Genomic DNA, 15,001 nt, shown 5'->3' with positions numbered 1-15,001 from the left:
ACTGTGCCGACTGCTGACTGCTGGCTTTTTCATGGCTTCCGTCGCCACAGTCGTTGCCAAAATCAATGAAATTTTCAGCTTCCGCTGTCATTGCGCCCTTCCCGCCCTCCTCCAAGTTCCTAGCCAAGTGGGGATTGTAAAATTGGGCCGGGGAGGCAATAATTGTTATTATACCATCCGTTTTGTCTGGTATTTATTTTGCATATGTGTTTGCATACGGGTATTGGCCAAATTTGGTCTAGATTCCAAAGGCAGACAGGGCATTTCCATTGCATTACGCTCTTTGCTGCAATGAAAGGGATTAAAATACATAAAAGGCTTTAAAGAAAGCCTATAGTACCTAAAGGTTTTATAATGAAGTATTGTAATTAATTATAACAAACTATGATCATTTTTTAAATTCCTAAAATGCTTTGAATATTGTAATAAAATGTATAAGGTATTATGTCAAATCCCTAATCTACAATGTGGCCAATAAAAGGAACTTTGATTTTATCCCAAGAAAAGAAAAATAATGGTACAAACTTAAACTTCTTGAACTCATGATAAAATGTCTAAAAACTTTAAATTTAGCCCCGCAAACATTTATAGTTAATCATTTTTAGAATAAAACTAGATTACAAATATGAAATCACAGTTCTTATAAACTGTATTTTATTTCTCTTTTGATTAACAATGGTTCTTCTATTTATAACACTGTTTCTAGGGCAAAGATTTGATATATAAATATCTTCTCAAACACGAGATAGTCCCCTGCTGATTTTATTATCACTATCTTTGGGAATTGTCAAGAACATATCACATCAGCTGACTACAAGATTGTAGATCTTTAATATTTAACTAGAATAAAGTGGTCAGATAAATATTTGTTTGCCTTGAAGCTGTAGAGTATTACCGCTGCACTTAGGCCTAGTTTCTAATTTCTTATTTAGTATTTTGTTTGCATTGCTTCCTGGGTGTAAACAAAAAAGAATTTCCGAATTTTTCGGAAGGTCAGTTGGGGCCAAAGGGTGGCCTACAGGCTTTTGGCTTTTTGGCGAGTCAAATTAAAATTCAGCTTATGCGGTCTGAAGAGTGGAGAGCTGAGGGCGTTATGTAAGCCTTTGTTTTGTGGGTGGGAAATGTAATAATTCCCAAATGACCCTCAAAGCAGGTGGAAATAATTACGCAAGCGTTTTTGCCAGCGGGCCGGCGGTAAATTCAATTTGGCCTGGGTGAAGGGAAATCTGCAACTGCAGCGAAAATCTCAGGTCATCAATTTGCCATTCGGCATGGCTGCAAGGATGCGAAAGGATCTGGGTCTGGGCATTCCATTGCTGCAACTCAACTACACGAGACAAATTCCGTTTGGCAAAACATAAATCTGGCAGCCAACACACACAAGTTCCAAGCCAGAAAAGAAAACAAAAAACCCCCACCCAAAAAAGTAAAAACAAACAAACAAACAGCGAAATGAGAGAACAAACAAATAGTCAGGGATACGAGTGCGACTACAGATGCAGATGCAGATACAGATACAGATACGTATACGGACTCAGATCCAGATACTCCTGGTGCAATCGCATGCAGACATGCTGAAAACATTGGAGGACATGTGTAATTTCTCACGTGCAACTGCGGGGTCTCCACCTACTACACAAGCCCCCCCCCCCTTTTTTTTTGGGGATGCCCCTGCCCATGCACACCCACCTTTTTCACACAATGAAAGGCGGAAGGACGCCCAGCTGAAAACAAACAAAATGCCAAATGAAACAAACAATAAAAATGCTTGTATGTAGCAGCGAGCATAAAAGGAAAGTGCTTAAAAAATAATAGTAAATTACACAGAGAAGCACCGGGTACCAGGGGCGGGTCAGGACATGCCACGCCCCCTTTTGCCCACACTGCTATGCATGACAAGCTTGCGTTATTTTGGGGCAAGCTGATTTAATCCCAGGCTGCAAGAGGTGCAAGGACGAGGGACCTCAGGTCCAGACGGGGGGCGGGGGCGTTGAAGGGTTAACGGTTTACTCACCTGTCCTACCCCAAAACGCCGTAATTTGCAACGCCCCACCCACATGCATCTGGCTGGGAAAAAACTCAGGGGCGTGGGCGATGGAAACCAGAAGGGGTCCACGGATTGCCCTAACGTTTTTACGGCTGCTCGCCTTTCTCGGCGCATTTAAATTCAAAGGGAATTCCACTTTGGCCGGGCTTAAATGCAATTTCCCCCCGACAAACTCAAATTGTTTTACTCGCCATTTGCGACATGAGAATTCATGGCACACAAGTTTTCCGTTTCTGATTATGCTAAATGAGATGATTTGGCCAAAAGTGAGAGATAGAGGTAAATGCAATTTGGTTCAAGTTGCCCATGACACACGAGTTTTGCATTCTGTTTTTAGCCCAGCTAGCTCTGTTATTATAAAATACTGCAGAGTGTGCGCTTGATTTCAGCCAGCTTCCCAGCTTTCCTTCCAAGGGGTGCAAATGGAATTTTATATGATACCAAAACTTTAGGATTTCCCCAAAATAAATGATTTATTTTCTTCTATTTTTCTTTCCAAACTCCCGGCTCTTTGGTTAGAGTCCAGACCCGGAGACTCATCCTCGGCTGGGATACAAATGTTTTCATTAAATTCGGTTGGTTTGGTGGTTTCCTTTGTGACCCGCTTTGTTCTCGGTCGCCATTGTGGTGTCCATTGGTACTGCCTTTCCCATGGAAGGCGCTCTATCCACCAGCCACTGGCCACCACCCACTCTTGTTGCCAAGCTGGAACACTAAACAATACAGCAAAATTACTTAATTTCATGTTGGTCTAATCAAGTTGCCATTGCCGAGTAGGTAAGCGACGAGTGTGTGGCTGGCACGGAACGTCCTCCGCACAAAGGTGGCCGCTGGGAGCAGGATGAGGAGGAGCAGCAGGCCCATCAGATGGACGGAGTGTCCTGGGGAATGGAGGTAGTGCTATGAATGGTGGGTGGCGGCCGGGCCTTCTTCAAATAATTCACCGCTGCTGTGCACCTTTAACATGACTACACTTTAAACAATTTTTGTAATTCCCATTATTTTATTATGCGTGAACATAATTAATCATTCACTTATTCAAACCTTACAATTATTCAAAATTATGAAGAGTTTGCAAAGGTTATTTGTAAAGCCAATGTAAGAACCAATAATAAGAACCAATGTAAGAAGCAATAATAACAACCTTTATTTATTAAGTAAAATTGCTGTATTTTCGATAATAGTTTTTAAGGCTATTTAATTTTTCTAATTTAAAGACAAAGTCGCCAAAGGGCAAATCCTTTTTTTAGTGTATGAGGCTAAAACGTGACCTACGACTTATAGTTTCTTTAGCAGTGTTTCTTAGAATATCCAATAGATAATGTTTCCTCCCTAAGATTTATGACTCGAGACACACCAGTATCCAGATATCCTTTTAAAACATACTTTTCTTTTTTTTTGGCAGATGTATATTATCTTGATTTAATTTTTGTTCTATAGGCTTTTTTCCGAAACGGTTGACTGCTTTTATAGAGCACTTCCCCACTTCTCTCAGTGCACTTTGTCCGCTCGTGTGTGAGCCACAACGGAACGTTTAGTGGCCCCACTTATGCGGTGGAGCAAAAGGGAGGAAGGCGCAGATGCAGACGTGGAATGGAAAGCCAAAAACAACATGAAATAGGTGGACAGCTAAACGCTGAGAAATGGGGCCAAACGCTAGAAGGCATTCAAGATTTTAGGTGGGTCTTTTGGCCAGGCTCATGTTAATTTCAAACTGTGTCAATGTCGGCTTCCGTTTCCTGTGCGCACACAGACATAGGCACACACACACAGGCACAGGACGTAGCCCTTGGCCACTTGAGATGCAAACAGGTAAAAAGGCCACAAATTTAAACATTTGCCTACTCCAACACGCACCGTCGCTCCCACACCGACACCCACACACACACACACACACATAAAAAAGAGAAAGCCTGGCCGGAACGAAACATTGGTAAAACGGTCATCTGCAATAAGCATCAGCTGGTGGAACAGCGTGAAAGTGGAACAGGACAGGCTGCAGGACACCCGCTGGGTGAAAAGCAGCAGGATATGGGCCAAAATGGCAAAATGGCGAACGGGGAGGGCCTGCTCCTGAGGCGCCTGATAAATTGGCAGCGACATTTCAGCCGAAACTTGACAATTAACAGCCGAAATACATGAGCTGTATATGTGTCTGCTTTGTGTAATTAAAAGCCTGGAAATTGCTTGGCTAAATGATTTTTTTCCTAGCCGGTTGGTGGTCCACAAGTCCGCAAGTCCACGGTCCACTCTTGGCCAAGATTGAATGCGCCACCAGAAATTATGCCGCCAAGTGTGCCTGTTATTGCTGCTGGTGTTGCTGCTGCTGCTGCTCCTACTGCACCAGCTGCTTCCACTGCCTTCTTTTGGGCCAAATTAACTTTGGCCAAGTTGAGCCCACAGCCAGCCTATGTGTCTGTGTTGCCTTAAAGTCAGCCTGTGTGTGTGAGTGTGTGTGCTTTGGTTTATTGTGTGTGTGTCAAGGCTATGCTAAAAATTTGTCCAGAACATTTGCACATTTTGATTTGTTATGTTGTGGTGCACTGCGGGAAGTGCTTTTACTTGGATGGGTGCCATAAAATTCTAGGTTTTATTGAGTCTGATTTAAAAGCTCTTAAAAATACGATATTCCATCGATAAATGAACAAAAATAAATTAAATAAATTTTAGGAACCCTAAACATTTATTTGAAATCTCTAAAGATTTTTATGGCTTGTTGGAATATATAATACTTTTACGGGCATTTAAGATCTTTATAGTTTTAGTTATTTTGGCTTAGTTTAGATTTCAAACAGTTTTAAAAATAAAGTTGCCTGCTTTTAGGCACCCTAGGCATTGATTCCAAAATCTCTTAAGGTTTGTATAGCCTGTTTGTACATTGATAACTCTATTGAATTAGTTATTTTCGTTTTCTTAAGTGAGCTAGGTTTATTCTTTTGAGTACTGCGAAAGTCCATACATTCCGTTTCTGCCTCTTACTAAAAAGTTTAGGCTTTAAACTTTCGTAGTTTGAAGAGCTATAAACTTTTGATGTGAGCTTAGTAAAACGTCAGTATTTTTGACCATAACATAGTAAGCCAGCAGCACATCCCTCAGTGTGTCATTTTTTGGCCGCCCGGGGAGTCGTAACCCCTGGGCCACCGACATTGTATGCCCTCATCCGATAAGAAGCGCCATTTAATTACCCAAATATAAAGTGCAGTCTACAAGAGAGCGCCCAGCATGGAGTTTTCTGCGAGTGTCAAATCCCAAAACAAACCCACGAGCAAATATGCCGCATGCTGATGGCGATGGCGATGGTGATGGTGATGCCAACGATGCCGATTCTCTGCTCGTAACGTTGCACGTGGTGGCCAAAAAGCACACTGTGCACCACTACATCCGCACACTCGTGTGCAGCGGGGTCGTCGGCAGCGGCGTCGGCAGAGGCGGCGATAAGATAAAACCCCTGCGATGACATAGAGCACCCAGAACACCCAGAGCGCCCAACTTCTGTCGACGCCGGCAGCGACGTCGGCGCAGTCGGAGGGCGCATATAAAAGGCAGTGGCTCGATGGCAACGAGCATCACAAGACGGCCAACCGCGTTATAGAGCAGACGGTTCAGGAACCCGAATCCGAAAACCGAAAAATTACAAAATAAGTCCAAAAAAACCAGAGCCAGTTCAGAACCCACGGTAAAGTTAACGTGTACCTGTGTACCTGTGTGTTTGTGTTAAGAGTTTCCGTTACCAGAATAATAATACCGCAAAATTTTCGAAAAGCTTACATTTCCAAAAAAATAACCAAGAAAAGAACAAGCCCAAAGTAACGAGCTCAAGTGGGTGGCTCAAAGAGCTGCCACGGCTCAACAGGAACCAGAGCCCCAGTTTTTCTTGAGTGGGCAGATAGTTTGTGAAAGAAAGGCGGGGGTGGGTGTTTCTGGGGGGAACTTTCACAAAACACAACCAGACTCTCGACAATTTAACAACTGGAAGAATATTCTTACTTCCCCACCTTGGGCTGGCCATAATGAATTCATTGAAAGCCTGGCATGGCCGAAAGTTTTTCGCAGCCCAAGGATCCTCGTCCTGTCAGTCTGTTTGGTTTCTGTTGGGTCCTGTTGTTTGGCCAGGCATGCGTCGGTGGCCTTAGGCCGCGCATTGTCTGCTCCTTGGTGCCTCGGCTCCTCGGCGGCTGAAAATTAAATGTAAATTAATGCAAATTACACAAAATTACTGCGAGCCGCGGACAATGCAACAAAGGCAGATGGTGGCCACTGGATTGTGGATAGTGGATAGTGGATAGTGGACAGTGGGCAAATTCCCCGAGCGACTGCATCAGCAGATAAAGAGCAAGCGACGACGCCACTTGCATTGTCTATTATTTTAAATTGGCTGCGCAAATTTACGGCAGCGCAAAAGTAATTAGCGACCGTTGAAAACTGTGCCATCCATCGTACAACTCGAATTGAAGATGGGCTATATGTAGATTGGGTGTGGGTCATCTGGGGATCAGCAATCCGAGTTTTCTGCTAATGGCAGGCCAAATAAATAAACCCAATTTGCATGCTGATGAAATCAAAACAATTGCAATTACCATTTTGTGTGCAACAAAATCGACTTGCAAAATCAATCAATCGCATGTAGCATACTTTTCAGCACTGTTTCACAACTGTCAGCTCTGAAAGCCATGAATATTCCTGTCCCCGCATTTTATTCTCTAATAATTTATGACTATACCGCTCCACCTGCCCTTTCCCCTGGGGGATTCGAGGATTTTGCATAATAAACACATTGCAGGCCAAACAAAAAAAAAACAGGGTAAAACCAGTTTATGCAAATCAAATTGTGTTGATAAACGGGCCAGTGGGGCGTTCTCTAATTTGATTGCCCAATAAATTGCGGAATCAAATCAGCCCCATTTCGCACTAAAAGTCCAATTAAAACATTGATGTCTTCATATTGAAATTTATAACTTCGCAGATGGCGATTTATTGCCACTCCGGCTATATATAAAGTGCTGAAATTCCGCCATATTTTCATTATGAGAAACTCGTTGGCCCCAAAATCAAGAGCGAAGCTAAAACAGAACCCAATTAACGAGCCTTCGGTGATGTTGGTTAATGTGGTCGCCTCATGCCACAAAAGCCGACGCAGTTTTGTGGCAAGCAGCGCGTGGCTTTTATGCATTGGCGCATGAGTATTGGTAATTAATGGGAGGCGGTGGCATAAATGCCCCTGTCACAGGGACAAACAAACCGCGGTGGCACACGGCGTATGCGTGATGTGCTCGTGCATGGAATGGCGAACGCAGCGGAAAACTGAGTAACAAATGGCATCGATGAATTCAATTTGCGCGCATATTTAATAATTAATTTCGAGGATAAATAATCCGCCCATCAGGCTATTAAAAGGCTTTACATTTCCACGGCCATTTGCAGTTGCGAGGCGTAAGTGCCACTGAAATGAGATTCCGCTGCATTGGCTTAAATTACATCTGCCAGCAGATCCGCCGATTTCGCTGGGGGCTTTATTCCTATTTTAACTTGGCTTAAAACGGCCAGAGTATTGGCAGTCATAATAGTTAAACTAACCTCCTATCCTATATTTTAATAAATAGTTTAAAATCGCATTAAAATAGGAGTAGGTATTTCTATAAACTTTAAATATAATGGGCTCATCATATATAAAAAATCAAACATGATAGTTCCAATTCGAAAATAGAATTTCATTTCGTTGTAAAACGAAGTATGGTTTGGGAAATAATTTTTTATTTGTTATATTTAAAAATGCTTTAAAGAAGTTAAAATTTCACATCATAATTTTTTTGTCCGTATAAGCCATTATTTTCCGCAAGCCCCTGGCTACGTGCCTCTACTTCAGGTGGAAAAATCCTTTTTCTCCGTGAAGGTCCTCACGCAATTGCCATTGCAACTGAACATGAAAATGAATAAGGGCGGCAAATTGAATTTCACACTTTTTGTGTACTCTTAGCCAGTCGATGTGTGGATTATTTTTTCAACGTACATTTTTTATTTCGACCCACTCACGACCATTTTCGATTTCACCTGATGTTAATTGACGCGCACGTAGGAAATTAATGAACTGTGACAGTCTGATTTTTCCGTAAATGTGTGTGCATTAAATGCTAAATGAAGTTGACATCGGCTGCCACATTGTTTGCGACCGTCACAAAATCCCAATTATTAATATATTAATTAAGCAAGCGATTTTCGCTATCCAAATAATTGTCAGAATTAATTTTTATGACAGCGAAATTTGTAAATTTAATTAACATTACCATGGTGGCTTAAATCCAAGTCAGCTTTTGATAAGATAAATGGTTTGAAGGGAAAATGTTTGGTCAGCTTAGTTGGTTTGGGCTAATGGAAAAATGTTTATCATAATTAATTCCGGTTCGGATTAATTCGTACATTATATTAACTTTGACCTTTTTAATTGCAACAGTTTGTATGTTAATTATCTTTGTTTATATATTTGAACTATTTTATGGGGGTCCTTTAATTTCCAATATGTTTTATTTAACCCATTTAACACAGCCAAGCACCCAACTCCATTTTAGATTCCCGAGGGCATTAAAACAATATTGATAATGTCCCTCAATTTCAAGTGGATTTCTTGGCATCGAGGCAACCTTGGCTGCTAACAAAAGCCATCCTTTCCGCCGTAATAATATAATAATATTAGCTTTAGTAAGAGTCAAATTTACCTGCACTTGACCGAAAGCCTTTCGCTTTACGCCGTTTTGGATCTCGGAAGCCCTATTTCAATTTGCCGCTCAGGAGCATATCCAATTGGCGAGTCGGAGATATTCCATTTAATTTCATTTCCGAGGCAAACTGCATTTTTGCCAAAAGGAAGTGCTCCGCTTCTAGCCATCAGCCATCAGCCGTTGGCCATCGGCGCTTTCTTGGCCATCCCGGCATCCTTGCATCCTCGTTGCCGTTGTCATGTTCATTGCATTCCACTTTCCACTTGACATCCTCGCTGCAATTTCCCTCTGTTGTGGAATTATGCTTTGGCTACCTTAGCCGCTCCGAGCTGCGCTGAACAAATGCCAGTTCTTTTTTTTTTTTTGGAGTGAGGGCTGCCAGTAGTGAACTAACGCAAATATTTACTATGTTTATGCGATGACCATTTCCAACAGTTCACTTAATTTGCTAACTGATGGTTACACAAGCAATTGATTCATTATTCAATGAGGTCAATCAGTTTAAGGGTGCCACAGAAATCGCAATTGTTTTAATATCTTTTTTAAAGGTGTCTGAAAGTATGAAGCAAAATAATTTTAGTCCAAGCATCAGACGAATTCATAAAGTAAATCAAGGTTTTTTTTATCTTTTGCTTCATAAAATAGTTCATAGCATACTTTTAAACAGCTTAACAGCCATTTCCTTGTAAAGGTGTCTAAAAGTATGCAAGAATATACTTCAAAACAGAATATCTGATGGATTCATTAAATAAAACGATTTTTTTCGTTTCACGTTAAGTTTTTATAGACTTGTACTAGTGATTTCAAAAACCTTATAACTTTGGTGCCCTTAATTATTATTTTGCCATAATAAAACAACTTAAAATCTCTTGAGATTCATAAAATGTCCCCCATAAACGCAGCAAACATGACGTCCTCGTTTAGAGGCAGTTAATGCAAACACGAAGGCTTTCAGACTTTCAGGCTTTTTAGCGCTGGCAATGGCCCGGTCGGGTCCTTTGATGTTTGTTGCCTGTTTAGTGCGTCTGCTGCCAAGATACATTCCACAATGCATGCATATATAGTTCTGTCTAATTTAGCACATGGCCCTGCCTTGCAACTGGCTGCTGATTGAAGGTTAAATGAGCCATGAGCCCCGCAAACACACATATACTACTGCCACTCCGGAGGGGCGGGGCTGGGGGCCAAAAGCATTTGTGTCGCTTTTAGCCCGCCCCTCGACCCGCCCCCTTTCCCTCAGGATGCATTTGCATTGCGCACAGCAGCTCTTTCGCTCTTTTCGCATCCTTAGACGGTCCTGTTTTATTTCCTTTGCCTGAATTAGCTGGCATAAACTAAGCCAGTCAACTAGAGCAAACCCAATCCGTTTTCCAGCTGCCTCCGGTTCTGTTCTGCTGGTTTTGGGTTTTAGTTCGTTTCCTTGAACGTAATTTTTACGAGGCGACTTTCCCTAATTGAGAGAGAACTTTAAACTTAAGCGCAGCCCCGTTTTCGAATACACTTCATTTGCCATTTTTATGCCATTCACGAAGCTCATGTAATTGTGTTTTTCGTTGTCATTGCAGATTCCCATTTCCGGCTGCAACTGTGGAGAGCCAATAAAATCGCAATAAAGAATACATCGAGCGGATAAAAAACAAGAAAAACACACAACAATGTCGATCTCCGATTTCCGCAAAAAGAAGCTGCTCTTCCTGTTCAACGTGTTCTTCGGTGAGTATTTATCAGAATGATGAATGGCCAAGGATTTCTCAACTACAGACCGCACGAACTGTCTGTTTTCGGTGGAGTTGCCAGGGTTATGGCTGCAAAACTTTGATTAGATTGCACTTGGCCCAGATTGCCTGAAAGTTCTTTAATAGGATTATGAAACACAACGCGCAGCTGGCCAGGGGTATTGCGATATGGGGCTTCCTATAATAAAATCGTAAAGCGAATGACAGATATTAGCATGCAGTTCCGCTGCCGATTTAATCTTCTTCATCTGAGAAGTGCACACATCGCGTATACGTAATGTGGTGCTCATGCATCGCGCATACGTATGTAAGTGCTCGAAATCCACTTCAATGCGTTGAGTGTATTCCGTTCCATGTTTAATTTACAGAAGTGTTTGCCTGTCAGTAAAGTCAAACAAAACTTGGCAATTTAAAATTGAGTTAAACGCAATGCAAATGTCGAAAGGTACAACTTTCGGGGAAAGAGCTTGCAAGTAGGCAACGCCATGCAACGCTGTTTGTGATAAAGGTTAAGTGCTTTTCAATTATGACTAATTCACCGGTGCGGATGCGGTTGGCTCATCCCTATAATCCCAGCTATATCTACCTTTTTTGAAACCAACTTGGCTCGGTGCCCGCCTTTCGACGGCAGCTGGTCAGGCAATAACAAAAGAGTAGCGCCGAAAAAAATGGTCATAAAACGCAAGCGCCAAACACTTGACACTGGCACTCAAGTGGCCGTTTGCACACCGTTGCAAATGATAATGGAACGCCCGCATGGCCAAAAGCCAAATGTTGGGCTTGCAGAGGGTGGCACTCAGAAAAATAAACTCTAAAATAAAAAATTATATACCTTGGGGTTCTTTTTATACTATTATACTAGTTAAGATTTTACTTGTCATAAACTTGGAAATGGGTTTTAGGTTTATGTTGAATAGATTTATAAGATGGTTCCAGCTGTTTTAGTTGAAATACAAGAAATATAAAATCTTTTTAAATTTCTGTAAATATATTTTTGTATAGGAAAACCAGACACCGAAAATTACCGTTATTAGTGATTTTTATTTTTATAGGACTAGTAGAGTTTCATCTATACTTAGCCTTCCCATAAATGGTACTTCTTAAATGGTTTTCCTATTCAACATAATTAATGATTTTCAAGATATATCATATTCTTAACTAAACCTACCCAATTGGTTATATATAAAACATGTAAGATGATACTTCCTTGATATCAGATAGCATATGAAGTACATATACAGACTTTTTTAAGTATTGGGTTCTTTTTTCCGAGTGTGGTGCTGATTCCCATGTGGTGGCGTCACCCCGGTAGTTAGGGGCACTACAATTTTGTTGATGTTCGCACTGCCGCCGACCGGAACTGTGTCGCACAGCCTGAAAAAGAATCGCTACATTGTTCATCGCTCTATTCGCTGATTCTTTTTGGCCTTTTTTTGAAACTCTTTTTTGGCTACGCTATTTCTGGTTTTTGGCCCCGACTGACCAATGCAAACAATGTGAACAACGACGGGACCCGGACCCGCAACACGCTATTCACGCTGACTGCCCCCGAAATAACAACAATTGCGCATAATGCGTGCCGCAACAGATGTGAACCAAAGCGGCGAAATCGACGTTAAGGACTTCGAGCTGGCCATCGAGGTAAGTGGAGCGGAAATACTGCTGGCGGAAAAAGCAAGCACAAATTTGAATATATATTTTTGAAGAGTGCTGGCGTATATAACCCGTCCATGCATCAACAAAAAATAGTTGTGCTTTTTTTATATGGTACCCATTTTGCATGCAGTTTTTGCGAATATGAACTGATAACTCAATTGGCGAGTGCCGTGCTGACTGTTATTGTTTCTGCCAATTGCAGCGCGTTTGCCAACTGCGCGGCTGGCAGAAGGACACGCCGAAGAACAAGGAGACGTACGACCTCATGATGGAAATCTGGACTGGCCTGCGCTCGAAGGCCGACAAGGACAACGATGGACAGGTGAGTTTGGAACCCTTTCACCCCTATTCGCCTTCCCCGCCGAGTTGCAAAGGCAACTACATGTCAAGTGATTTCGTTTTTTGTCTGGCTCCATTGTCAGAGCCAAAAGTGCTGAAATCCATGGACTGCACTCGATGCCATTGTGGCAGCAGCTGACAAGTGTGCAGGACACCCCACACACCAGGATACCCCCCACACACACTCACATTACAATGTCCTTCGCACCGACAAAGCTTCACACAAAAAACGGAAGAGAAATTTTCGTTCATAAATTTGCCTTTTTATTGGTGCGGAATGCCGAGGGGTGGTAAACAAATTCCCTGCCAGCGGGCGGAAATTGAATTGTGAATTATTTGAGCAGTGCAATCCGGATTCCGGCCGGGGACTTCGTACCGCCCCAACTTTCTTCTTTCTGTAATGAGAAGACCAACTTTTTGTCCTAGAATGCAGTCCTGCAGGTTTTCCCTTTGTAATAATGTCCTCGCCAGTGCAGTGGCAAATTAAATTATAATCCGGCATAGCAGAACACAGTTCAATAACAACAAACGGCGACCGAAACCCGCAACAATGCGATACAAAGCGAACAGAAATTGAAATGTCAGACCGACAAAACCTCGGCTTAATTCTATTGCCACGTTCCAAGGGTCGAGGTTTACGGGTTAGGAGGGGTTTAGGGTTATACGGGTTTTACGGGTACTTTGTGCTCAAATAAACTCGATGAGGTGGATGGCGGATAGAGGAACTTCGGCTGCCACAAAAGCCGCAAAAGTTCTGGCCAACGGCCAAAGGAACTTGATGGGGAGTTTGCTGCCAAAATATGCCAAATCCTCGGCTATTGTTGGTCCGCCTTTGTGGCAGTCAGCTATGTAGCTTAAGATTTATTGTTCACTTGCCACGGCACTCCAAATTAGCCGGAAAAGGAGCTGCAGTTGGGCAGTCTACGCATTTTTTTTCTGGGGGCCTTACAGGGTCAAGGATCTGGGGCAAATCGTTTCGATTCAGTCTGCGGCCATAAACAAAAAAATATGCAGTCAGTTCGACTGTCCGGCTGTTTAGAGCCCCTGTTTCGGGGGTGGCAGCTGCCAATTGGCATTACAAGTGGTCCTGGTCAGCAGCAACCCTCGCACTTATTTATGGCCACATTAAAACATGCCAAAACGTAACGGCTGGCCACAATTAATGGTATGGGGTATTGGGTACTGTGTACTGGTTACTGGTACTGCTATAGGGTAACCGGTACTGGGTTTTGGTAACGCCAAACCAAGGCGGTCAGCCAAGTTGGTCAAGGCGATGTTGCGGTAATTGCCTGCCCTGTTTGCTATTGGCATCGAGAAAATGTTAATATCGCATCACTAGATGGCATAAATTACGCCCCCCAGAGCAGCCATAACGACGGGGCAGGAGGTGTTTTTATGGCGAATCTCCGCCCGAGGCGATACCGGACTAATGGGCTTTTCAGCACGGGGCGGGATGCATAAATCTGGGGCGGTGACTCAACTAATCCGCAATCTCGACGCGCTCATCCACCATTATGACCCAATGGCTATGTCTCTTCCAGGTTAGCGTCGACGAGTGGTGCAACATGTGGGACGCCTATGCCAAGGATCCCAGCAGCGTGATGGACTGGCAGAATGCCTACATGAACTTCATGTTCGATCTTGAGGACGCCTCCCACGACGGCGGCATCGATGTGACCGAGTTCACGCTGGTCTGCTCCAGCTACGGCCTGGAGAAGACCGAGTGCGAGGAGGCCTTCGGGAAGATGGCCCAGGGCCAGAGCGAGGTCACCCGGGAGCAGTTCGCCGCCTTGTGGAAGGAGTACTTCGCCGCCGAGGACGTCAATGCGCCGGGCAACTACATCTTCGGAAAGACCAGCTTCTAAGACCCAGCCAATGAGCCCAATGATATACTGGACTTAAACCAACAACTACTGGACAAATGCAACACGTGAAATTATTATTAAAATAAATATAATATCTCTATTATTCGATTATAGACAGTGGAGGCCGATGGCGATCTCGAACCTCCCGATTTGATGCTCCGTCGTTGTTAGTAGAGTGTTGTTTTCTCTCCAAGAATCTCAAGTTTTGCCCAATTCAAATGTTCTAATTTAGTAGCGTAATCTGTCTGTAACCTATTTATACTTTATATACCAAGGCTTCGAGAAATGTGCAAGCTGGTGTATCTCTACACAGAAACATATTCGCAGAAGTGTACCTTTACGAACTACGACTATATCTAGCAATGATATCAATTACGAGGTGGGATCCCGCACAGATCCGTATCAATGTGGTGCGTAAATTAAATCAATTAAACTGTCAAATTGTTATGTGTGTGTAGTCGTCGTTTATCGTCTCGCATCTATGGCGTATAAATTTAAATTTAAATGTAAATGTAAAGTGTTCCAAGAAATTACGATAATAAAATCAAAGTATCTACACGAATCTCGTCCCTCACTTGTTGCTAGCCTTGTAATTTCGATTTATAATGGCTTCTAATGGGTGCGGTGGGGTGGGTGGTAAAAACA

General features: G+C 42.8%; 1 protein-coding gene across 1 annotated transcript; it reads left to right on the top strand.

Moving 5' to 3' along the window:
• Positions 1-5,588: 5,588 nt before the first annotated feature.
• On the top strand, positions 5,589-14,930 carry LOC119555202 (calexcitin-2). The gene is made up of 5 exons (XM_037866461.1): positions 5,589-5,723; positions 10,326-10,473; positions 12,085-12,137; positions 12,355-12,474; positions 14,033-14,930. The coding sequence occupies exons 2-5, from the start codon at positions 10,416-10,418 to the stop codon at positions 14,354-14,356; spliced, it is 555 nt and encodes a 184-aa protein (XP_037722389.1). The 5' UTR covers positions 5,589-5,723; positions 10,326-10,415; the 3' UTR covers positions 14,357-14,930.
• Positions 14,931-15,001: the final 71 nt, after the last annotated feature.

The sequence above is a fragment of the Drosophila subpulchrella genome, chromosome 3R (genome assembly GCF_014743375.2).
Source record: "Drosophila subpulchrella strain 33 F10 #4 breed RU33 chromosome 3R, RU_Dsub_v1.1 Primary Assembly, whole genome shotgun sequence".
NCBI lineage: Eukaryota > Metazoa > Arthropoda > Insecta > Diptera > Drosophilidae > Drosophila > Drosophila subpulchrella.
This window is presented reverse-complemented; position numbering and strand designations above follow the sequence as displayed.

What these genes read in the sequence shown, in the direction of transcription:
- LOC119555202 (XM_037866461.1), top strand. Translation starts at nt 10,416, where the DNA reads ATGTCGATCTCCGATTTCCGCAAAAAGAAGCTGCTCTTCCTGTTCAAC. An exon ending in ACTTCGAGCTGGCCATCGAG is followed by an intron (nt 12,138 to 12,354) that starts GTAAGTGGAGCG and finishes TGCCAATTGCAG; the next exon opens with CGCGTTTGCCAACTGCGCGG. An exon ending in ACAAGGACAACGATGGACAG is followed by an intron (nt 12,475 to 14,032) that starts GTGAGTTTGGAA and finishes TGTCTCTTCCAG; the next exon opens with GTTAGCGTCGACGAGTGGTG.